The following is a 26925-nucleotide window of genomic DNA, read 5'->3' as shown; positions in this document are numbered from 1 at the left end:
CTCGTCGCTCGCTCTCCGCTCTTCTCCCTCCTCGTCGCTCAGTCTCGCCGGTAGACAACCTCTTGTCTCCTCCGGCCAGCCTCTTGTAGCGGAAGCATCCGCCTCTTCCGGGGAAGCGACTAGTCCGTCTCCTACACTTCCGGGAGTACCGACGGCGGCCATGTTGGGTCGGTCGCCGCCGGCGTTGCGATGGTCAGGGGGTCGCTCACCACCACACCCCCCCTACAAACTGCCCCCATCAGCATCCTAGGTGCAGACTGAAATTGACACCGGTTCTGCCCCCCCCCCTCAGCCCCCGAGAGCAGATGGGGTGATTAACTCCAATCTGCCCACCCCTCCCCACCGGAGGGCAGAAAGCCCACTAGACAGCAAGGACTTCTTTGTAATAAAAATTTAGGGGTGGGGGCTGCCCCCACCTCCAATATATATACACATTAGTCTACCCCCCTCACTTCCAAGGGGGCAAATGGGGTGATTATCCCCATTCTGTGCCCCAGACGGGGGTGTGCAGGGTGGGGGGGGGGGGGGGGAGGGAGTACAGAAAGCTCATTATACACATGGGATTCTTTTTTGTAAACAGAAAAAGACAAACGAGCTGTGGGGGCTGCCAGGAGGGCATGGGTTTACCACACCCCAGCAAGAGCACTGACAAGTCTTTCCACCTCCCCTGAGAGGTGGATAGGGGGGGGGGGTTTGCCCTAATCTGCCCGCCCAGGGGGCAGAAAGGCCCCTAGACACCAGGGCAAAAAAATGCATGGGTTGGGGCTGTCTAACAAGGGTATGGCAAAGCCCCACACCCCAACAAAGGACTCTTTCTGTCCCCCCTTGGAGGTGGATGGGGAAATTTCCCCCAACCTGCTTCCAGTGGGGGGCGGAAAGTCCACTGAGAAAGAGCCCTGCATTAATGCAGTATTGTTTTGGAGGGAGGAGCACACGTTGGCATGGGCCTGTACTCTCCCCACCCAAGGGCCCAATAGATTTTCTACCCCTCGGGAGATGGATAGAGGTATTCACTCTAAATCTGCCCTACCCCTTCGTGGGCGTTGCACTTTGGCATTGACCACACACCACCCCAAAGGGACAACCCAATCTTCCTGCCCTCCCCCAGGGGTAGACTGGGGGTTCCCACCCAATTTGCCCCCAGGTCAGAAAGCCCAGTGGATGACAGAACTATTTTGTTTTTTTAAATAATGGGGTGGATATGGCCCATCCTGACATTAGGCCCCACCCTCACCCTTAAATCCCCAACAGTCTTTCTGATTTCCTGGGGCCTATAACATCCCAGACCACAGGCAAGAGAGGAAATTTGATTCTTTTGGGTATTGTTTTTCTATGTAGGCCAGGAGAGTGCGGGTAAATCCCAATATCTTCCTTCTTGCCATGGTGAATGGCTGATATTTTTGGGCTTGGGTAGGCCACTAACTATAAAAAAAACGACCAGACCCAGACAATTCAGAAAACTTGACATTGAGGGGAGTCCAGAGTTGTGTGCTATACAGGGATCCCCTGAAGTTTACTCATTAGCAATCCTCTGCAAATCTCAGACCTTGCTTAAAATCACAAATCTTCCTTGCATTTCTTTTAAGGAAACCTACGGAATCAGGAGGAATCTTCAAAATTGCTGCCACCTAGCGTTACCCCACTTGTGCCGAAAAAAACACGTCGCTACTTGTGTGGCTGGATCCAGGGCACGAGACAGGGGCGGATCAATCCAAGCGCAATAGCAGCCCTTGTGAGGGGACACCCATTGACCTTGATTTGATCAATTCATGTTACATGTACCAGGCCCAGTCACACAAGTAGTGCAGCATTTTTATCCACACAAGTGGGGTAATGCTGGGTGGTAGGAATGTTGTGGATTCCACCTGATTCCAGAGGTTTTCATCATAGAAATTAGAGGAAAATGCATGATTTCGGGCACAGTATAAGGTCTGCAGGGAATTGTGGTACAGAAAACCTAATGGGATCCAAGCAAGTCACTCCACCCTGAAATCTCCTAGTTGTCTTGCTTTTAAAAATGTCTGTGGGTCATAGGTTTCTGAGGGTGGTGCCACAGCATGGCCCCAAATACCACAGCTAACCCTATTTGCAAGAAAAGGGGTTAGTTTTGATTGGAAAATTTGATGTAATCATGTTAAGTTTCCTGTTACGGGCACTAGGCTACCTATACCAATGAGGTACCATTTTTTAACAGGCGACTTGGGTGAATGCTGGGTGGAAGGTAGTTTGTGGCTCCCTGTAGATTCTAGAACTTTCCATCTCAGAAATGTGAGGAAAATGTGTTTTTTAGTCAAAGTTTGAAGTTGTTTGCAAGGGATTCTGAGTAACAAAACATGGTGACAGCCACACAGGTCACCCCATCCTGGATTCCCCTGGGTGTCTAGTTTTAAAAAAAAAAATTACATTTTTGCTAGGTTTCCCTAGGTGCCGACTGAGCTAGGGCCCAAAATTCACAGCTACCCACTTCGTCAAAAAAAGGGTCCTTTTTGGGTGGAAAATTGTGATGTAGTCATGTGGCGTTTTGGGCCATTTCCAGTTGCGGGCCCTAGGCCTACCTATACAAGTGAATTACCATTTTTATCAGGACTCATGTGAGAAGGCTGGGTGGAAGTTATTTTGTAAATCCCCGCATATTCCAGAACTTTTCATAACAGAAATGTGAGGAAAAAAATATATTTAGTCCAAGTTTGAGGTTTGCAAAGGATTCTGGGTAACAAAACATGGTTAGAGCCATGCAAGTCACCCTACCCTAGATTCCCCCAGGTGTCTAGTTTTCAAAAATGTGCAAGTTTGAAAGTTCTCATTAGATGCCAGCTGATCTAGGGCCCAAAATCCACAGCAACTCAAATTGTAATTTCTTTTTTTTTAAAGGTCAGTTTTCAGTGGAAAAATGTGATGCATCCATATTATGTTTTGGGCCGCTTCCTGTTGCAGGCCCTAGGCCTAACCATACAAGCGACTTACCATTTTTATCAGGACTCTTGTGAGAAGGCTGGATGGAAGTAATTTTGTGAATCTCTGCAGATTCCAGAACTTCTCATCACAGAAATGTGAGGAAAATATATTTTTAGTCTAAGTTTGAGGTTTGCAAAGGATTCTGGGTAACAAAACTTGTTGAGAGCCATGCAAGTCACCCTACCCTAGATTCCCTCAGGAGTCTAGTTTTAAAAAAATGTCCAAGTTTGCTAGTTCTCATTAGGTGCCAGCTGAGCTAGGGCCCAAAATCCACAGCTACCCAAATTGTAATATATATATATATATATATTCACTTAAAAAACCATAGGTTTCACACATGTTATAGTTAGGTGGACATTTCACTCGTAAAAAACCAATGAAATTCCACCGTTATAGTTAGTTCAGATAACTATAACTCGCGCGCCCGCAATCCACTGCTCATGACATCACATATTACATCACTCATGACATGGTCAGTGGCATCACTCCTGACATCACTGATGACATCATCCTTGTGATAGAGTTGCGGTCGCGCGAGTTATAGTGATATGAACTAACTATAACGGTGGAATTTCATTGGTTTTTTACGAGTGAAATGTCCACCTAACTATAACATGTGTGAAACCTATGGTTTTTTAAGTGAATTTGCAAGGTTTTTTAAATGCTAATTCCTAACTATAACGTGCGTGAAACCTATGGTTTTTTATGTGAATTTGTACGGTTTTTTAAATGCTAATTTTTTTATAATTTAAAAAAAAAAAAAATTTTATGGTTTTTCACCGTGCGCGCACCCCACGATTTTAAAAAAATAAAATAAAATGTTTTTTCACCCTTCGGGGTCCTTTAGGGACCCCCTGACAAAGGCTAGGCGGTCAGGAACTCTCTACCCTGCCCCCTTTTCACGTTCGCCACCTCTCTTTTTCACTCTCGCACCCACAACAAACAAAATGGCGGCCGACACTTCCTGATTTCGACCGATTTGAATGTTTACCGACATCTATCCACCAATCAGAATTACGCTCGCGCATGGCACCGTGCGCGCATCATGTGCGCGCGTATAGATATTTATATGCTTTTAAATGCTATTTTCTCAGGAAATACTGAACAGATTGACACCAGACCTGCAAAAGGCACTTGCCTGACCTTAGGACTACCTCTCTGCCAAATTTCAAGTAATTCTGTTCAGCCGTTCGGGCTGTACCTTCGACTAAAGGTCCTATGGGAAAATGCATGGGGAAAACGCGTTTTGGAACCCCCCTTTTTTCTCGGCTCCCGCTTGACGAATCACCCCGAGACTTTCAGGGTAGGAGCTGAGCGGAATGCCCCATTAGTTTTGAAAATTTCGCAAGGATTCGTCAACCGGCGCCAAAGTTATTCAAAATAGAATTTTCAGATTTCCTATGGAAACACGATCCTAACTATAACTATCTACTGGCGACCGCCAGTAGATAATATATATATTCTTTTAAAGGTCAGTTTTCAGTGGAAAAATGTGATGCATCCATATTGTTTTCGCCTGTTTACTGTTGCTGGCAGTAGTCCTACCAACACAAGTGAGGTACCATTTTTATTGGAAGACATAGGAGGATAGAATAGCATTACAGTTGTTATTACTAATTGGGCTTCACTGCATTTACGCTTTCCAAATGTAAGCCTGTATGTAAGAAAGACATTTTGAAAAATATTGATGAGAATTCCCCACTCAACCCTCTTTTACCAATTCCTTACTCCCCTGGTCCACTTTCTTTTGAAACACCTTCCCGATTGTGCCCCCATGTATTTGAAAACGTTGTTCTAGTATATCTACCGCTGTAACTAGGTTTGGTAAATCTGAATGTATCAGAGTCACTGTTGTCATGATTACTCTGTTCTTTACTTCCCTCTCCTCTGTTATACATTACTTCTACCTTGACTGACTACCTCCTTGTTTCCACTCTAGGGACCCAGTACTGGCGGTATGACAGTGTGAACGACGTTGCCTACATCGAAGATCCACAGGGGTACAGGTACCCCCGCCCCATCAACGAGGGCTTCCCTGGGGTTTTCGTCACCCTCGACACTGCCTACTATGACAGACGAGACAACAACATCTACTTCTTCAGGGGATATAATGTAAGAGCTCTTTTAAAACGATTAACTTCTGTTCATAAACATTGGTTGAAAGCCTTAGGGGTGCAGAATGCATGACTCTAACCTTCGAAATCTGCTGGAACTTAAAAAATACACTTTTCTTTTCAACTAGGGCATGCAGCAAATGGATTGAAAGAGATAAAGTTGGTTAAAAGGTGTTCTATCAATGTCCTAAATGATATAAATTAAAAGGGAAATACCAATAAGTGAAATTCTTGTGTGAGGTTCAAGGATGCCTGCGTCTTTGCTTAAGATGAAGCATTTCATTTTAGTAACCCCCTTCTGTCCTACATCCCTGTCCCATTCCTCGCCAGAGGGAGTGGGCTGGAGTATTCAGCACATACAAAGAACCAGGCCTGATAACCTAGTCACACATACTTTCTTTTATTTAATTACTGTACAGTACTTTACAGCGCAGGGAGCCGCTTCTGGGTAGTACAGTACGTAGGAGTATGCACTAAGATGATCGCATGTACAAGCAAGAGAGGAGCCAGAAAATGACAATCCCCCCACCTTTGATCCATACTTTTGAAGGCCATCGGGTGAGAGAAGCGAGGGAGCCCAACCAACTGCAAATGAGGTACCATCCCACCTTCCATTCATCTTTTTCTCCATACTTTAAGCCTTTCATGCATCCACTCATCCATCTCTTCATGCTTCCATCCTTTACAATGTTACCTATCCACCCTTTCGTCCACCCTTCTATCCTTCCACTCAATTCCAGCTATGCATTCATCCTTCTCCCATTCATACATCCCTTCTTTTTCATCCACACATCATTTCACTTTTCTTTTATCATTTTACTCATTTAAACTTCGATCCATTAATCGAGCCTTTCATAACCCAGCCATTCTTTCTTCCACCCACCCGTTCAATGTTGTTTTACATTTCATCCGTCAATCCTTTCACCGCTGCATTGATCTTTTCATGCTTTCGGACCTTCCCTCTTGTCACAGGTTTCTTCTTCTTTTCATATGATCTTTGTTTTGCTCTTCCTTCCAGCCTTTTCGCTCACAGCCTCAGTAGATAGTTTATCACGGATCCCAATTCAAGGAAGAAAGTGGGCCCTGGTTACTTGAATGATAAAATATAGCAATAAACAGGGTTCAGTCAGTCAATAGGTTTATTTGATTTCGTTAAACATCATAAAAGAGTTGATAAAGCACTTAATACAAAATGGTTTAAAAAACGGGGGTTAAAAAGGTACAAAAGCTTAAAACATAATGCAGCCATGTACTCAATCATCATCAATAGTTAATACACAAAGTATATATTTGTAATCACTGCGAGGCGGTTCAGTGACCATAAAATCACAAAATAATATCAGTGCAAATGAGAAAGGTCCAAGCAGTCTTGTCGAAGCCATTCAGGTTCATTCATTTTTCTTGTCTAATTCTTTGGCTGCCATTTTCAAAAACGGGATGGCTTTACAAGATAGTTCAATTGACATACCTCCAAGGCATTGTATGACTGCGGCTCTGCATGTCCTTAGCTGTTTTTTTCTCAAAAGCTTGCGGAGGGCGATTTTTCGAATTTCTAAAAGCGAGGGGCAGATGCATAGGAGGTGTAATAGACTTCTCCTTGACCACAAAACCGGCATTCTTTTGTCAGCCATACGTGCTTCCATTTTGGGGTTAGCTCCTTCGTAGGGAATGACCCCAACCGTTACATAGTGAGATAATGCTTAGCAATAAACAGGGTTCAGTGGGGTCCTCAAGCCTTTTGGCCCCAGTGCCACTGCACCTGCTGCACCAATTAAAGCTACGCCCCTGCAAACTTTTTTTTTCCCATCATTTCACCTTTTGGGCCTCTTTTGCTGTGACTGCCTTCAAAAGTTCACATCCATTATGGTTTTCCCTTTTTCTTTTTTTATAAACCATTTGTCTGCAGACAGAATAGACTCATACATAATTAATTACATCTTTAATGTAGTGCACTCCTCCTAGTTAGTTATACGTACACCCAGTACATACACTCACCATGCATGCACTGCTCATCACTACTCTATCCCTGTATTATACCCTTCCCAGGCATCCATGCACCCAGTGCAGAGTCACCACTCCTGCACTGCACTTCACATCTAACTGATGGAAGCCAAGGATGAGTTAAGCACACAGCAGCAGAACATTAAAAAGTGAGTGAACTGTAAGTTTCACTCCAGCGACAGGTTAAAAAACAGAACCTTTTACTCCTGCTGATCACAACACCGTACAGTGCCGCCACCGCGCTCATGCTGCTTAACTTCTGGTGAAAGCAAGAACATTCCACAACTTTGAGGGTAGCGCCGGGGGCGCCCCTCCCATTCTAACACAACCGTAATCCATGAGACAGCCCTATGTCATGGCGCACAAGCATGATCCGTGTTTACCTAAAAACAAAAATCAGCATTTGGAGTCCTGACAACAGCACAAGTGTGCAATTAGAAGATGGGTACACATCCATTACCATGCAGAGGACTTTTCCATCCCAATAGTGAGTAAGAAGGAATGGTTTCTTACCAGTAATCCCAGTTCTTTCTCAGAGGTGTAGGAAAGTAGGGTCTTTCTGGCATAGCCATCCCCACTTTTTGCCTGGTGTCAGTGTGTTTTGACAGCACTACACTGGGATTCAGGTAGGCCTCACAGCCCACGGGCAGGGTGCATGGTTATAAGTGTGAGGGTGCTGCTGCACAAGTAGAGACAGGCCTACAAACCCTGAAATCCATTCTCTGCTTTTGTAAATGTGGGTAAGGCATTTTAAGGTATGTAGAGGACACTGGCCAAGTCGAGATGTCCAGCTACATAATGGCTTCACTGAACCCGGTCATGTTTGGTATCAAACATGTTGGAATCAGGCAACTACACCGATTCCAGTGTTAATTGCATGATACCATGTACTGGGGGCTCCTTAGAAAACCCCCAATGTCTACCAGGGTAGCCTTGCAGGGTCTGAGTGCCAACCCCATACACTGTTCTGGCCTCCTGCTGCTGAGTAACTCGAGCAGGGAAGATAGAACAAATGATTTCCTGTAGAGCAGTGGTATAGCCACCTCGCCTTTAAAAATAGGTGTCTTAGGCTAGGGTTGGGGTGCTTCCAGCGCCTCCAGACTGCTTTGAAGAGCACATTTGGTGTCCTCCTTGAATATATCAGTTTACCCCACTCCAGGAGCCCTTGGCTACCGCTCTGGTACTAAAGTACACAAAGTGGCCACCCCTCTGTCCAGCTCCAACTTTTGGAGTTGCTCAGAGCTCTTCCAGGTGGCCACTTGATTCTGCCCTCTTGAATCTTAGATGGGTAGAGGCCCCTGGGAGCATCTGATTGGTTAGTCCAAGAGAGTAGTGTCCCAGACCTTCCCCCTGCTACCTCCCAATAGGTGGGTCACAGCAGATGTAGTCCTACCCCCTTTCTGGTTACTTAAGGGCTCCCCTGATGGTGGATCCACTGATTCGTCAGGACTTCGTCTTCAAGAACTATCTGTACGTTTAAAGGCTCACAGACCATCAGCATCCCATCATGCCCAGCAGGTGGCAGTTGCTTCCGTGGTTTTTGATGAGATGTGGCAGTGATAGTGTGAGAAGTTGGCCTGGCATATGCTGGTCACTAGTTATAGTGGCCACCTTGCACCAGTCCAATTCGACTCTTATGGTAGAAAGGTTTAAGACAACCTTTTAAAGAAAGCTATCCTAGTGGTAGATGTGGAGAGCAGCCTTCAGGCTAAGTCTCTGAGGAATGTAAAGCAGCTTGTTTTACCTTATAATCTCTTGAATTACCAAATGAAAGGACACCACACAGGTATATATATAAAATATATATGTATTTATTTCTAGACACACTCTACTAATCTCTTTATGAGATTAGAAGTCAGGAACACATTCAAATATCAAGGTTTCACAATAAGTTAAGCACAAATATGGCTGGGGCCCACGATCGTGTCCTCTTACCCATGAATGAGCTTTGTGCTATAGTCTGGGGTACACTTTATTGAAAGAAACTTGAGTTGATTACATCTTCCGATATCTAACACGCTGTCAAGATGGCTGCCCCGTTTTTCACCCTATGGTCGATATTCGTTTGTTCACCCTATGGTTGATATTGGTATGGGTAATGTATATGCCCGTAGCTGGAAAGTAAAATGGCACACCGTCAACTATCCTTCTGTGGCTGGGAACATTCTTTCCAACAAGGCACGTACTACCTGTAAATAGGACCAGAGATAGTTCTAAGATGGCCGCCGCATTTCCTATGAACATATCGTTACGAGACGTGAAACCGTGGAGTCTCGCGAGATGGGGCTAGAGCCGTCTTGAAAACAGACACGGTCGGGCTGCAATCTGTTCCAGTGCTGAGTTTCCGCCTGGCAGTAAAGTTACAGGGTAAGCTGGGGGTACACGAGCCACTGAGAGAAAGCTGCTCGTATTTTAGAGTGTTGCATGGAAGTTTATGGCGTGTAGAACCCGAGCTTTTTTGTAGCATGGCACGTGCTAGAGGGTTGTTTTTAAGCCAGCTTGGGGACTTAGGAAGACACAGCTACGAATTGGGTAGTCTTGCGGTACAGTATACAAATGGGTGAATCGCCGCCAGTGTGCTCTTTCGACTCGTCAGGTGAAGCATCCATGAGAGCTCTAGGAGCATTACAAGATTAGGGATCGTGTCTTGTTGGGTTAGATATACATTATCGATATACTCTTTTCACAGGTGCAGGCACTAACTACGGTCGTGCTTTGCAGAGCAGGAAGGGGAAAGTAAAGAGGTTAGAACGCCCCTGCGACTGGTTGGTGGCTGGTATGTGGGCCCATAGCCCCAACTAGGTAATGGATCTGAGCTCATAATCCTAACCATTTTTGGGATGCACAGTGTATATATTTCCCGCTGAACCAATTAAGCTGTGTGTTGTCTTTTTTGTGTTTGTCAGTCCGTTTTTAAAGGTGTGTGTCCAGAGAAGGCGATCTTTGACCCCTTCTTGCCCTGATGAATTTGCCACAAATCAACTGGCAATGAAACATGTTGGTCGTCATTATTAAGGTATGCAACATGCTGTGTTTTTAAATAGGGGGATAGACTCCTAACCAGAATAAACAATTATTTGAGAGTCTAATACCCCTCCCCATTTTTTCCTGTCCTTGTTCGCACAGTTTATGTGTCTTTTTGTTTTCACACTACACCGTCTTGTGTTAGGTGTTGTTTCACTGGACACTGCACACTTTTTTCTTGAGAGAGAGTCACCAATGATGAAATTGACGTGGGCAAGCTGGTGAGAACCAACCAGTAGCTCCTGTGATGGTGCGCACGTGAGGTACTCTCTCTCTCTTTACACATTTTTCACCTCTTCATCATCGAGGGTTTGTGTAGAGTTTTTCTATCTGTGGACTGATTTCACATTTCTTTCATTCTGACTTTACTGACTTATACAATTTGTAATTTTGTAGCATTCTGGATGGGGTGATTCTATGTAATGAGCATGGGTGGTTTGTGATAAAACACACTTCCTCCACTCATTCCAGAATAATAATAAATGTTTGCTACAGTGTGCCAGTACTTTTTGTGTTGAAACTATTGTTGGTTGGAGGGCGTTCTGGCACGTTTTCCCTCTTTGGCTCCTCTTTGACTGAATACGTTGAACGGCGGATCAGCCGTGAGAGCTTACACTATATGTGTGATTTTTAAAAAAAATTCTGTCAACATCAGCTGATTTGTTCTTGGTTCGGGACTGTGTTCAATCCCTGGAGACCTCAGTATATATTTACTGTTGGTCTTTGTTGGTGCTCGCAACTGTGAAAATCTCCCTTTCCTATCACCCCACTGTTGGTTTTTGCTGGTGTTTGCAACTGTGAATAGTTTTACCTACTGTCCTACTCTTTTCAGACCATTGGACTGAGGGGAGTGGATTGTGTGAAGTATGGACCGAAATTGCCTTGCATTTACGGATGACCAGATTGCGGCCATCTTGTCTGGCCCTTCACTTTTTCCTGATTCATCCCTATCCAGTACATTGTCTGCTAGAGAAGAATGGGAGAAGCTAAGTGGCTTAAAGAAACGGCAGGTGAGGGTGGCATTACACGGGGCCCTAATGACCGAATATTATCGGGCAGGGGCTGCCCCTGCTAGCTTGTTGGTTAGGATCGAACCGAGGATTTTTCTAGAAGATAAGCAATTCCGGGTGGATTGGAGTTTCATCGCAAATAAATGCACCCGGGATTGGCTTATCTTAATTATTCAGACGGCCAAAAGGCTGAGTGATGCCCTATTGAAGGAAATTATTGATCTAGAGGAAGTAATAAAAAATGATACAACTCTCACTGATACAAAAGATCATCTACAGAGAATACAAGAGGATTTGACCGAATATAAAAACTACATGGTCAATCAAAAAATCAAGGGACTCAAAAGAAATTTGGAGAGGTACACACATGAGTGGGCCTTCCCTTATGTGGATGATAAATATTATCAGGCAAGCAGTGAGAATATTCCTCCATCGAGATACCAGAGAGGGGGGCGTCAACAGCCTAGGAGAACACCTGGTAACTGGACCTTTGATAATACCTCCAGTGAGGATGATGAAGCCGCTCTACCTACAGCCCAGGGGAAGGTCAGATTTAATTTGGAACCACAGGCTAATCAAGAACTTGGCTCCCTGATCCGTTCTTTTTTGGGCCAGGCACAACAAGGCAACAGAGGGGGAGGTCACAGGGGACGGGGCAGAGCCAGACAGAACCAGTCTCAGAACTGGCAAATGTTCTCCCCGCGTCAAACTCGCAGTCGAGGTCGAGCCCCGATGTAGATGTAAATAACATTGTTGTGAACCTTTCTGATCATGAGCTAACAGCAGGCCAACTAAAAGTACTGAACCGTGGTCTTGGGTATGTCCCGACCCCCAAACATGATTCTTTTAAATGCCGGACTGAACTCCATGAAGTGATGAGAAGAATTAAGATCAGAAAATTCTTTGCGAACAAAGAACAGACTCCTGCCTCAGTTTTTTCAACGGATTTACACCGTCCCTCCCAGTTCTGCCCACCACTATCCTCAGTGGGCCCTGAGGTGGCAGTCTTCGAGAATAAGGTTTTGAATGAGATTAAACTACTTGAGGAATCTCAACAGATTTACACCTTTAATAACATGAGCAAACTGGATTGGGCTGCAGTGAAATCACTGCAGGATAACGCTGCATTGACCATCAAATCTGCTGATAAAGGGGGCGCTGTGGTTCTTATGAATACCAGCGATTATGAGGCGGAAGTGCTGAGGTTGTTGGGTGACAGGAGGAACTACTGTCCTCTTGTACGTGACCCCACGGCTGAATTGCTGCAAGAGATTACCATCATTGTAGCACAGGGGCGGGAGAAGAAATGGATCACTGCTAAAGAGGCAGAGTTCCTTGTCAACGTCAACCCCAGGATACCGGCATTCTACGTTCTGCCGAAGATTCATAAGGCCCAGCATCCACCCCCTGGTCACCCGATTGTGTCGGGAATTTCCTCGGTACTTGAGCCCCTTTCCCAGTTTGCTGATTTCTTTCTCAGGGAGTCTGTGATCACTCAACAGTCATATGTTCAGGACACGACTGATATCCTGAACATCATCAACGAAATGGACTTTGATCCTTCTCAGCAGTTACTTGTGACCATCGACATCAAGTCCTTGTACACTAGCATACCCCAGGACGCGACGCTGGTGGCAGCAGCCCGCGCCCTGGGGACTCAGGAGTGGTTCTACGATACTCCCCAGTCTTTTGTTATGCAATGTGTGGAGTTGGCCCTTACTCGAAACTACTTCTGCCACAAAGATGCCCTATATTTACAAACCTCTGGGACGTCTATGGGCGCTACCTTCGCGCCGAGCCTGGCATGTATCTATGTCGGCCAATTGGAGGAACATTACCTGGACCATTCTTCCAATCCCTTCCAGGGGCACATTTGCCTCTGGAAGAGAAATATAGACGATGTGCTATGTATTTGGACGGGCACTCAACAACGCCTCTGTGAATTTCTGGAATGGCTTAACTCGCTCGATACCTGTTTAAATTTCACCTGGCAGTTCAGTAGAGAAACGGCAACATACCTTGACCTTGACATCATTGTGGTTGATGATAGACTCAGCACCAGCGTTCATCACAAGCCTACTGACAAAAACTCCTTATTGCATTACCAGTCGTACCATCCTAGAGCTCAAAGGGATAACCTCCCGGTTGGCCAGTTTCTGAGATATCGCAGAAATTGTTCCTCTACAACAGACTATCTGCATCAATCAGAAGTTTTGAGTATGAAATTGGCACAACGTGCTTACCCTAAGAGAATCATCACTAGAGCTCGCAAAAGGGCTCACAACACACCGAGGGAGGCCCTACTTGAAAGGAACAAAAAGGAAGCAAGGGAGAGCTTGCCAGTAGTTCTGACATTTGACCCTTTGTCTAACAAGATCAGACAAATAATCAGGCGACACTGGTCACTGCTATCGACCAGCGATTTTCAGATGCCCCAGCCCAGATTTGCGTTCAAAAGGACGCAAAACTTAAAAGACAGACTGGTGCATACGAGACCTGTGCATGGGAAGAAGAATGTAAACCTTCCCCCAGGACATCATCGCTGTGGTAGTTGCTCGGTGTGTGGACTGACGGAGAAAACAACTTAGATTCTACTAGGTAGTGGCAGAACCTGGTTTCTCCGTCAGTTTACCAATTGCAATACATATCATGTAATTTATAGACTGACATGCCCATGTGGCTTACATTATATTGGTCCAACATCTAGAAAGGTCAAGGTTCGCATACAGGAACATCTGAGCACGATCAGGGCCGGCAAGCTCACCACACGCTTGGTACAACACTATCGAGACCAGCAACATCCCTTTAGATCTTTAAAATGGGTCATTCTGGAAAAAGTTTTTGGCGACATTGGCGAAATAGACAAAAAATTGGCTGTGAAGGAAGCTCGCTGGATCTACTCAGAGAAGGGGGATACCATTGGTCTTAATGACCAAATTGAGTGGAACAAAGTGAGCAGATAGGTGGTCATTTGTAAGTTTAGTATAACATCATGCAAACACGACCCCACGACATTCGCCATTTCTTGATGTTCTATGTGTGATATTTTGAGTGCAGCCTAATACATAATAGGTGTACCCTTATGATCCGAATTGATTAATTGGGGTTGATGTTGTCCCTGATATGGTCTCTTCCGGGCCTGTGGGACAATTCTCTTCTGACTACTGAGACCTCCTTTTATGCAATATATCAAGAGGCCCACGATCGTGTCCTCTTACCCATGAATGAGCTTTGTGCTATAGTCTGGGGTACACTTTATTGAAAGAAACTTGAGTTGATTACATCTTCCGATATCTAACACGCTGTCAAGATGGCTGCCCCGTTTTTCACCCTATGGTCGATATTCGTTTGTTCACCCTATGGTTGATATTGGTATGGGTAATGTATATGCCCGTAGCTGGAAAGTAAAATGGCACACCGTCAACTATCCTTCTGTGGCTGGGAACATTCTTTCCAACAAGGCACGTACTACCTGTAAATAGGACCAGAGATAGTTCTAAGATGGCCGCCGCATTTCCTATGAACATATCGTTACGAGACGTGAAACCGTGGAGTCTCGCGAGATGGGGCTAGAGCCGTCTTGAAAACAGACACGGTCGGGCTGCAATCTGTTCCAGTGCTGAGTTACCGCCTGGCAGTAAAGTTACAGGGTAAGCTGGGGGTACACGAGCCACTGAGAGAAAGCTGCTCGTATTTTAGAGTGTTGCATGGAAGTTTATGGCGTGTAGAACCCGAGCTTTTTTGTAGCATGGCACGTGCTAGAGGGTTGTTTTTAAGCCAGCTTGGGGACTTAGGAAGACACAGCTACGAATTGGGTAGTCTTGCGGTACAGTATACAAATGGGTGAATCGCCGCCAGTGTGCTCTTTCGACTCGTCAGGTGAAGCATCTATGAGAGCTCTAGGAGCATTACAAGATTAGGGATCGTGTCTTGTTGGGTTAGATATACATTATCGATATACTCTTTTCACAGGTGCAGGCACTAACTACGGTCGTGCTTTGCAGAGCAGGAAGGCGAAAGTAAAGAAATTAGAACGCCCCTGTAGGAAGGTGGATATCTGACTATGGTTACCCCCAAATTTTTGCCTAGTGTCTAGCTGGTTTTTCGACTTAGTTGGCCTGAGATCCTGCCATTCAGGCTCTCAGGCTATCTGCTCTCTCTGTAAAATGGACTCCATGTACCCTAGGTACATACCCAATTGGTTGGATCACCCTGTCAGCCCCTGTACCAGTGTACACTAGGTACCCAGGGCATTGGTGTATCCAAGGCCTGCCAGGGGCTGAAGCATGTATTATGCCACCCCAGGCTTGGCCTAACAATCTGACACAACTGGCTGATCACTCAGCTGGGGTAAGTTGGTGTAATCACCTCTTACTTAGGTGTAGTATACCTATACCTAAACTTAAATGGGACACCTGGTAACCTATAAGTCACTCCTATGGCAGGCCTTAACAATCCTGAAGGCAGAGTGCTTGGTTCCATGTGAGATGGTGCTCTGGCATGAGCTGAGCCTGTCTGCAGTGGTCGGAACAACTTCCTTCTACTGTTTCCAGATATCGTCATACCATATACTCTTAAGTGCATTATGAACCTCGCGGTTAAATGCTATCTTTGGTTTGGCTTTATCAAAACATGTCGAGTAAGGTGTCATACGAATTGGAATACTAACCCCTCGCCAATTCTGGCGACGGGGTTAGCATTCCACCCTTCTAGAGGGACACGACATGTACAGTACCTGAAACCCGGGTAAAATCAGACATAGCCTCAGCTCCACAAAATGGATGCTGCCACCACAGACACAAGTCTGCCCTCCTGCTGCTGGGAGTCCTTCCAGCTTGGGAGGTGTGGACAAAGGGTTTCCTGCCAGGGGAGGTGCATGCACCACCCCAGACAGGATTTTGTGTATTGGTCAGGTAGGGCTTGAAAGAAACCAGACATGCCTGTGGCTCACAAGGAGCCTCGGTGCATATGCCAGTTCAAACCGGTCCTGGGGCACACCAGTCCCGGGCCTGGGGCGAGCTGGACAAAGGATTGGGGGTGTAACCACCCCCCTTCCTGGTCCCACCCTTAGGGAGGGACCTAGCAGGTAGTCCGGCCCCTAGAATCCGCTTAAAGGTAGGAGCTGTGTCCTAAGACTTCAGACATCCTGGAATCAACTTGAAACTAAGAAGAAGACGGGAACTTCGACATTCTGCTGCACAGAAGACTGAAGAAAATCTCCCCTGTGGTCAGGGAGTGACCACCTTGCTAACGCAAGCACCATCCAGCGAATCACCGTCTGCTTTGCCGCCGCCTCCCGCCGGAGCCCGAGCCCAGAGACTGACAAGACCTGGACCTCCAGACCTCTCACCGCCCGATCCACAGTCCCTGAAAAGAGGAGACCCGTGGAGGCACCGGGACACGTGGAGCCAGCCATCTTGGAACGACTACGACAAGCTGACCAGTGCAACAACCGAGGCTCCCTCCAAGTTGTGCTTTGGGTCCTGAGAAGCCCAACCCTCGAGCAGCATCTGCACCAAAGGTGAGCCCTCCAGCATCTCCACGATCTGCGTGGGGCCCTTCTGCATTTTGCCACTCGACGCGCCTAACCGGTTGCTGGCCCGCTGGCTAGTGGCCATCTTGGCGACGAAATCTACGACAAACACCGCTGGTCTGGTTGCTCCAGACTGGCCCTTGCTCCCCTCCAAAGGAGCAATCCCTCTGACCTTGCTGGTCAGAACCAACAGCTGATTTCCGAATCCTCCTACAATTGCTTTTGCCAAGGCTTGTTTGCTTCGATCAAGTCGCCGACACCGCCGACAGCGAGAGCCTGCGTGGGACAGCTCGTGAGCCGACTCCTGGACGTCGTCAACCTCCAGGGACCACGTGGCTGCGGAGACAAGCTACCCCTCATCACCTGTTTGCACCCGACATCGCCTGGTACCCACCTGGTGCCACGCTGGTCACTGGCTAGTGACTGTGAACACTGTCCCCTCTGCTTACAGGTCTTCAACATCTCCGATCCACTCTTGGATCCACTGCATCTCTCCTGGACCGACCGCCTGCAGCATCTTTGTCTTCAAGCTCCACGGAACAGATAGAAGAAACCCGACGCACTTCGAGGCCTATGCACCCGCTTCCTGTGGGTGAGGTAAAGCTGGCACACCTGTGCCCAAGTGTAGTATTACATCTCTAGTGCCTGTGTTCCAAATCTTGAGTTCCTAGTCCATCCGGAAGATCCTCTTTGCAGTAACTTTGTACTTTTTACGCACCCATTGAAACCTATGGGAGCACGCGTGTGACTATTTGCTCTGCACACGCCACCCGTGGACCTCCTGGTCACTAACTGACGTTAGCTCCTTGTAGGCCCAGCGATTCTAGAGGCCCTAGGCCTTTTCCCTTTTCTGTTCGTGGTACTTATACCACTATTTTAGTATATGGTTTGAGTGGCCACCAGGGCCTATCCATATAACGTGCAACTTCTGTGTATTCTGTGATAATCTTGTTTGACGATTTGTGCTCCTGTGCTCCTAAAGAGACTAGGGGTTACTTTGAGAAATAAATACATATATATTTTGAATATATATCTGTGTGGTGTCCTTTCATTGGTATAAAAGGGGGTTGCATTTGGTAAAACAGCTGGCTTAACACGCTTCACGAGTTTAGCCTCAAAGACTGCTTAGCCTACGCTACCACTAGGGCAGCTAGTCCGAAAAGGTTGACTTACAACCACACCATAAGGGTTGCTTGGCATGGTACAAGGTGATCACTTTAACTAGTGAGCATCATATACCAGGCCAACTTCTCACATTGGTGGCAGCGGTGGGATTTGAGCTTGCTGTGTTTTACCATTGTAATCTCTTGGTTACCAATTGAAAGATCACATAGGTACCTGTAGGTACATATAAAACAAGATTAGATATACATAAGTTCTACTGAACTTAGTTGTTGTAGAGCAAAGGGAGTAGCACACCCTGACTACAACTACTAGATAGGTTTAGTAGGTAAACACAAGTGTAGGTAGATTGCAACACATCCACCCACACTTAAGAGCAATGGCCGGGGCAGAGGGGTCCACTGTACCCATCTCTGTTGAGAGTGACCCCCAGAGGGCACCATCCAGCTTTGCTACCCTTAATCAGAATGAGCTCAGGCATTTGGCAACTCTTAGAGGCCTTAAACAGCCCAAGAACCCAAACTCTGCTGAGCTCAGAGAGCTCTTACAGAATGATGAGAATCAGAGAGCACTCAAGAAAGCTTCCCAGTTAGCCCCCTCAGGGTCAGGAACAGGAGGCCCCCCTTCTGAAGATACTACAGAGGTACCCAGTTCCAATAGCCATCCCTTAGATGAGAACCATACTACAGGGGTGGAAAGTGGTGAGGATACAGAAAGTAGTGATGATGAAGGGAGAACTAGCCCAGTGCCAAGTATTATACTTGGCCCAGCTAAACTAAGGCTATTGGGGACTGACAATGGGTTCACCCCATTGGATCTCCCCAGTGGACTTAACACAGGGCTTGGGAGGCAAAGGAATCGCTCAGGTGACTCCAATGCTTCTCATGGCTCTAGAGGCTCTCAAGGTCACTCCAGGAAAAGGATGACCACCCCTCAGAGGAGGGAACACGAGGCCAGAATGCAGGAAGCCCAGCTGAGGATCAGGAAGCAGGAGCTAGAAGTAGCCCTGATGGAAGAAAAACTGAGGAAGGCTAGGCAACCTAGAGAGAGTGGGTCTATACCCACTGGTGGCAGCATTGTCCCTAAGGACAAAGATAGGGTCTTTGATAATAGGAACCTGTCTAAGGTTGTGCCCCCCTACAAAAGTGGGGATGACATCCACAAATGGATAACTGCTCTTGAGAGAGCCTGCAAAGTACAGCAGGTTCCTGAAGACCAGTGGGCAGCAATCCTCTGGCTCTCCTTTGAAGGAAGAGGCAGAGACAGACTCCTCACTGTTAGAGAAGAGGATGTCAGAAACTACAGAGTCCTGAAGAGTGTTCTGGTTGATGGGTTAGGCTTAACCACTGAACAGTACAGGTTAATGTTCAGAGACACCCAAAAGACACAGACTCAGGACTGGTCTGAATATGTGGAATGTGCAACTAAGGCTTTGGAGGGTTGGTTGCTGGGAAGTAAGGTGTCTGATTATACAGGATTGTACAATTTGATGATGAGAGAGCAGATTTTAAGTAATTGTCAAAACCAGCTTCTCCATCAACACCTGGTAGACTCAGATTTGACCTCTCCCCAAGAATTGGGAAAGAGGGCAGATAAATGGGTCAGGGCCAGGATCAGGCCTAAAAACCAGGGTGGTGACCAAAAGAAAGATACCACCAAGCCTCAAGAGAAGGGTGGGGATAAAGAAAAAGAGAAACCTTCCTCAGGGCCCCAAAACTCCACACAGGGTGGTGGGTCCCAAGCTCCCTCCTCTACCACAGCTAAAAAGCCCTACTGCCATGAGTGTAAAACTCCTGGGCATTGGAAAACTGACAGCGGTTGCCCAAGGGCTAAAAACAAAACTGTTCCTCCAATTACTCCTGTCACACCACCTATTACTGTCAGCAGTAATCCCCCAGGTGGTGGGAGTGCCCCCAGAAATCTGGGTGGGTTTACTTGGGGAACACAGGGGGACCCTGGCTTAGCCAATTCCCCTACAGCAACCACTCTTGTCTGTGATGGTGGCATGGGGTTTGCCAACTTCACTGCCTGTCCCAACACTTTGGGTAGGTACAGACAGGAGCCCTACATCAATGGTACAAAAGCTGAGGCCTACAGAGACACTGGGGCTAGCATCACAATGGTGGCCCATTGGCTAGTTCCCTCTGAGCAGCTTTTGCCCGGTTTCTCCTACCAGGTGACTAACATTGATGGCAAACAGAACAGTCATCCCATGGCAGAGGTATGTCTCAGCTGGGGAGGGGTCACTGGCCCTAAAAGGGTAGCAGTGTCCCCAACCTTGCCTGTAGACTGCTTACTGGGGAATGACTTAGAACTCTCAGCTTGGGCTGGAGTTGAACAAGACACCCATTCTAAAATGGTAGGCCTTTCACAAAAGGGTAGGGGGGTTGTGCCATTCACAACCCCTGTCCAAATAGATTTCCTCCCTGAAAAGGTTGGAAGGGCAGTGGTAGCCACAGCCCAGGCACAGTCAGACTTCCCTGTAGGGACTGGCAGAGCTGTGACAGTCACAGCTCAAACACAAACTGAGTGCCCCCCTGAAAAGGTTGGCAAGGCTGTAATGGTCTCAGCCTATACTCAGACTGACATAGGTGTAGTGAAGCCTGAAACAATGGATCACTCCACACAAACTGAGAGTAGTGGGGAGGAAGAAAAGTATCCCTCTCCCCAGACATTAGGAAAAGGTCAGCCTCCTCAGGGATCTGACCTCACCCCTTGTGAAGGAACTGCCCCAGAGGTAGCCAGGCCTGGCCTGGCAGAGCCTCTGATGTCAGTGGCCCCTTCCAAGGTGGGATCCAGTCTGGTGCAGGTAGCCTGCCTCTCTCTACCCTGCCTCAGTCAGCCCAGGGCTGCAGAGGTCAGGGAGGCCAGTGGACCCCCAGAGGGCCCCTGTCCACAAGAACCCCCCCATCAAAAGAATGAGGATTGCCTGGCTAGTAGCCCTAGTCAGGTGATGGGTAAAAACATTCCTGAGGGATCTCCTTTACAGGTAGTTAGGGACCTCCCCCAGGGGGATTCTGTTGGGCACAGGCAAACATGGGACCTTAGGGCCCCAAACCTGACCTGTCCCTCCAGTAAGCCCACAAAAGGGACCCAGCCTCCAGCTTTAGGTAGCCAGAGGCTGACCCTGAGAGCACAGTGCAACTCAGTTAAAGAAAGAAAGGCATCCATGGTGGAGGATGATTGGAGGAAGCTGAGGCCTCACTTTGAGGACACTCACTTCAGTACTCCATCTCAACACCAGCCTTTTACTTTGCCAAGACACACCACAGGTAGAGATTCCCTATGGTGGAGACCCTCTGATACCCTTAGGGTGAGGGATTGCTTAGTGGACCATGAGACAGGGGGTAACCATGCCAGTGCTGGTTCCTCCTTATATGGCCACTTGGGCAATATAGGCTTACCTGGTCAAGGTCAGCCTTATCTCCCTTCGTTTGGGGGGGGGGTTGTGTAGGAAGGTGGATATCTGACTATGGTTACCCCCAAATTTTTGCCTAGTGTCTAGCTGGTTTTTCGACTTAGTTGGCCTGAGATCCTGCCATTCAGGCTCTCAGGCTATCTGCTCTCTCTGTAAAATGGACTCCATGTACCCTAGGTACATACCCAATTGGTTGGATCACCCTGTCAGCCCCTGTACCAGTGTACACTAGGTACCCAGGGCATTGGTGTATCCAAGGCCTGCCAGGGGCTGAAGCATGTATTATGCCACCCCAGGCTTGGCCTAACAATCTGACACAACTGGCTGATCACTCAGCTGGGGTAAGTTGGTGTAATCACCTCTTACTTAGGTGTAGTATACCTATACCTAAACTTAAATGGGACACCTGGTAACCTATAAGTCACTCCTATGGCAGGCCTTAACAATCCTGAAGGCAGAGTGCTTGGTTCCATGTGAGATGGTGCTCTGGCATGAGCTGAGCCTGTCTGCAGTGGTCGGAACAACTTCCTTCTACTGTTTCCAGATATCGTCATACCATATACTCTTAAGTGCATTATGAACCTCGCGGTTAAATGCTATCTTTGGTTTGGCTTTATCAAAACATGTCGAGTAAGGTGTCATACGAATTGGAATACTAACCCCTCGCCAATTCTGGCGACTGGGTTAGCATTCCACCCTTCTAGAGGGACACGACATGTACAGTACCTGAAACCCGGGTAAAATCAGACATAGCCTCAGCTCCACAAAATGGATGCTGCCACCACAGACACAAGTCTGCCCTCCTGCTGCTGGGAGTCCTTCCAGCTTGGGAGGTGTGGACAAAGGGTTTCCTGCCAGGGGAGGTGCATGCACCACCCCAGACAGGATTTTGTGTATTGGTCAGGTAGGGCTTGAAAGAAACCAGACATGCCTGTGGCTCACAAGGAGCCTCGGTGCATATGCCAGTTCAAACCGGTCCTGGGGCACACCAGTCCCGGGCCTGGGGCGAGCTGGACAAAGGATTGGGGGTGTAACCACCCCCCTTCCTGGTCCCACCCTTAGGGAGGGACCTAGCAGGTAGTCCGGCCCCTAGAATCCGCTTAAAGGTAGGAGCTGTGTCCTAAGACTTCAGACATCCTGGAATCAACTTGAAACTAAGAAGAAGACGGGAACTTCGACATTCTGCTGCACAGAAGACTGAAGAAAATCTCCCCTGTGGTCAGGGAGTGACCACCTTGCTAACGCAAGCACCATCCAGCGAATCACCGTCTGCTTTGCCGCCGCCTCCCGCCGGAGCCCGAGCCCAGAGACTGACAAGACCTGGACCTCCAGACCTCTCACCGCCCGATCCACAGTCCCTGAAAAGAGGAGACCCGTGGAGGCACCGAGACACGTGGAGCCAGCCATCTTGGAACGACTACGACAAGCTGACCCGTGCAACAACCGAGGCTCCCTCCAAGTTGTGCTTTGGGTCCTGAGAAGCCCAACCCTCGAGCAGCATCTGCACCAAAGGTGAGCCCTCCAGCATCTCCACGATCTGCGTGGGGCCCTTCTGCATTTTGCCACTCGACGCGCCTAACCGGTTGCTGGCCCGCTGGCTAGTGGCCATCTTGGCGACGAAATCTACGACAAACACCGCTGGTCTGGTTGCTCCAGACTGGCCCTTGCTCCCCTCCAAAGGAGCAATCCCTCTGACCTTGCTGGTCAGAACCAACAGCTGATTTCCGAATCCTCCTACAATTGCTTTTGCCAAGGCTTGTTTGCTTCGATCAAGTCGCCGACACCGCCGACAGCGAGAGCCTGCGTGGGACAGCTCGTGAGCCGACTCCTGGACGTCGTCGACCTCCAGGGACCACGTGGCTGCGGAGACAAGCTACCCCTCATCACCTGTTTGCACCCGACATCGCCTGGTACCCACCTGGTGCCACGCTGGTCACTGGCTAGTGACTGTGAACACTGTCCCCTCTGCTTACAGGTCTTCAACATCTCCGATCCACTCTTGGATCCACTGCATCTCTCCCGGACCGACCGCCTGCAGCATCTTTGTCTTCAAGCTCCACGGAACAGATAGAAGAAACCCGACGCACTTCGAGGCCTATGCACCCGCTTCCTGTGGGTGAGGTAAAGCTGGCACACCTGTGCCCAAGTGTAGTATTACATCTCTAGTGCCTGTGTTCCAAATCTTGAGTTCCTAGTCCATCCGGAAGATCCTCTTTGCAGTAACTTTGTACTTTTTACGCACCCATTGAAACCTATGGGAGCACGCGTGTGACTATTTGCTCTGCACACGCCACCCGTGGACCTCCTGGTCACTAACTGACGTTAGCTCCTTGTAGGCCCAGCGATTCTAGAGGCCCTAGGCCTTTTCCCTTTTCTGTTCGTGGTACTTATACCACTATTTTAGTATATGGTTTGAGTGGCCACCAGGGCCTATCCATATAACGTGCAACTTCTGTGTATTCTGTGATAATCTTGTTTGACGATTTGTGCTCCTGTGCTCCTAAAGAGACTAGGGGTTACTTTGAGAAATAAATACATCTATATTTTGAATATATATCTGTGTGGTGTCCTTTCATTGGTATAAAAGGGGGTTGCATTTGGTAAAACAGCTGGCTTAACACGCTTCACGAGTTTAGCCTCAAAGACTGCTTAGCCTACGCTACCACTAGGGCAGCTAGTCCGAAAAGGTTGACTTACAACCACACCATAAGGGTTGCTTGGCATGGTACAAGGTGATCACTTTAACTAGTGAGCATCATATACCAGGCCAACTTCTCACAGCCCCTGCGACTGGTTGGTGGCTGGTATGTGGGCCCATAGCCCCAACTAGGTAATGGATCTGAGCTCATAATCCTAACCATTTTTGGGATGCACAGTGTATATATTTCCCGCTGAACCAATTAAGCTGTGTGTTGTCTTTTTTGTGTTTGTCAGTCCGTTTTTAAAGGTGTGTGTCCAGAGAAGGCGATCTTTGACCCCTTCTTGCCCTGATGAATTAGCCACAAATCAACTGGCAATGAAACATGTTGGCCGTCATTATTAAGGTATGCAACATGCTGTGTTTTTAAATAGGGGGATAGACTCCTAACCAGAATAAACAATTATTTGAGAGTCTAATACCCCTCCCCATTTTTTCCTGTCCTTGTTCGCACAGTTTATGTGTCTTTTTGTTTTCACACTACACCGTCTTGTGTTATGTGTTGTTTCACTGGACACTGCACACTTTTTTCTTGAGAGAGAGTCACCAATGATGAAATTGACGTGGGCAAGCTGGTGAGAACCAACCAGTAGCTCCTCTGGTGGTGCGCACGCGAGGTACTCTCTCTCTCTTTACACATTTTTCACCTCTTCATCATCGAGGGTTTGTGTAGAGTTTTTCTATCTGTGGACTGATTTCACATTTCTTTCATTCTGACTTTACTGACTTATACAATTTGTAATTTTGTAGCATTCTGGATGGGGTGATTCTATATAATGTAATGAGCATGGGTGGTTTGTGATAAAACACACTTCCTCCACTCATTCCAGAATAATAATAAATGTTTGCTACAGTGTGCCAGTACTTTTTGTGTTGAGGCCCTAGGGGCGTACCAGAACATATACTATAAAAGAGGTTTAGGAAAGTCGACTTGCAGAATGACAAGGCCTAGTGCCTGTAGAATCGCTGGGGCTTCACTACTGCAGTGAAAGTAGGTAAGTAACAGACTCACGGGAGACGCATGCAGTGTGTGAACACAGCCGCGGGTTCCCTATTGATTACAATGGAGCAAGTCGCGGTTTGATTTTTAAAGTTTTAGGGTACTTTGAGGAAGTCTACAAGCAAGCCATTTACAAGGTAAGTAATTCGAGGGCCAACACACACCAGGGCATCGGAGTGCACGAGTTACCTCACCCAGGGAAGCCGGGTGCATAGGTGTCTTTTGGTGTCGGGTCGGGTCGCGTCGCTGTTTTCTATGGAGACCAAAGAAGACTTGCTGCTTGCGTCGACTGAAGAAGTGTCCGGTGAAATCCAAGGGTGGATTCGAGATGCAGATGACCTGAAAATTGAAGGGACAGTGTTCACAGTCACTTACCAGTGACCGGGGGCCAGGAAGCTGGTTGCCCACGGAAGTCTGGTGATTTCAGGTGATCAATGGTGTTTTGACTCTTCGCTCACAAGGTCCAAGAAGGATCGACAATGACCAGCAGCTGGATTCGGAGTGTCCCACAACGTCTGCAGCTGACTGCGGTGTCAGCAACCGGATTGGAGCCAACAAGCCTTGACAACAGCAAGTCTCGTGGAAAGTGAATTTAGTCAATGGTGCAGACCAGCAAGGTCTGAGGGACTCACCCAGCGAGGGTAAGTGAGGGCAGGCCTGGAGCAACCCGGGGAGCCCTTTGAGTCGATAAGAAAGTCTTCGGGGGACCCACAAGCCAACGGGCAAGGGATCACGAAGACGCCTCGTGGGGAAATGCTTCACAGGAGCCCACGGTCACTCGGGACGGGGTAGTCTCTGATTTTCGCTGCACAACCTGCTGGAGGCTTGGGCCACAAATGGTCCAAAGCACAAGTTCGTAGAACGTTGTGAAGGGGTTGCACTCGACAATAGTGCACGGTTCCCAGGTATTGCAGTTCCTCGTCACTCGTGGGGTCCACTCGCCTCAGCTTTGCTGGGGACTCACAATGGCCGTCGTGAAGTCAGGAAATCCACTTCCGGGGCTGCAGGGACTTCAAACTCTGGCGGGAGCGGGAAAGTTTGCGACCGTTGATTAGAGTTTCTGTTCTGGTGCCTGCCAAGCAGGGGAGTCACTCCTTGACTTCAAGGGAGATTCTTCTGTCTTCCAAAGGTAGTGGAACTTCGAAGGCCAGGATTCTTCTTCGTAGAGCGTCATCCAGGGTTATCTGCTTTGCAATGGCAAGGTTTGCTATCTTATACTGAAGATAGGGGAGGGACTAGCTCTATTACCACTCCTCTGGGAGGGTCAGGGTAGGGGGTGGTTACATCCACTTCCCTTTGTCCAGTTTCGTGCCAAAGCAGGGACAGGCAGCCCCTGAACCGGTTTGAGCTGGCATATGCACAGAGGAGCCTACTGCTCCCCCAGTGCAGGACTTCAGAGCACTCTAGAAGTGCACCCACCCAGCCCCAATACACTAAATCCTGTCTGGAAGGTGGTGACACCTCCCTGTGACAGGATGCCTATTGTTGGGCTTCCTCCACTGCGAGTTTCAGTCAGCAGCAGGAGGGCAGCCCAGTGTCTGTGCTGGCGGCATCCATTTTGTGATGCCAGGGCTCTTTCAGATTTCTACCGTGTTACCACAGTAGGAACATGTCGTCCCCTCTAGAAGGATGGGATCATACTCCCACATCATGTACTGATGTGGGGGTATGATTCCAAGTTGTTTGACACCAAACACGACATGTTTTGATGCAGTCCTTCCAAAGTTAGCATTATAATGCACTTAAGAGTATATGGTTTAACCGCATCCACAAACAGCCACAGAGAATAGACTCTGCCAGCTGCAGAGGGACCCTGCTCATGCAGAGGCACCCCCTCACATTGTAAACCAAGCACCCTGCCCTCAGGATTGATAGGGCCTGCCATAGGGGTGGCTGATAGGTTTATATGTGTGTGTATAGTGAGATATAGAAACCTATACCTCAGTGAGGAGTGCTAACACTACCTCACCCAGGCTGCAGTAGCAGGCCCGTTGTGTCAGATTGAGTCTGCTTCCCAGGAGTGGCATAATACATGCTTCAGCCCCTGGTA

General features: G+C 47.8%; 1 protein-coding gene across 1 annotated transcript in view; it reads left to right on the top strand.

The window, feature by feature from the left end:
* Positions 1-26925, top strand: part of LOC146863461 (matrix metalloproteinase-21-like) — a 607400-nt gene that overhangs the window by 489673 nt on the left and 90802 nt on the right. The window contains exon 7 of the mRNA XM_085642889.1: positions 4895-5067. Coding sequence (XP_085499015.1) covers positions 4895-5067 — 173 coding nt within the window. The remainder of the gene's footprint in view (positions 1-4894; positions 5068-26925) is intronic.

Source organism: Triturus cristatus, chromosome 2_2 (assembly GCF_964204655.1).
Source record: "Triturus cristatus chromosome 2_2, aTriCri1.1, whole genome shotgun sequence".
NCBI classification, from domain to species: domain Eukaryota; kingdom Metazoa; phylum Chordata; class Amphibia; order Caudata; family Salamandridae; genus Triturus; species Triturus cristatus.
This window is presented reverse-complemented; position numbering and strand designations above follow the sequence as displayed.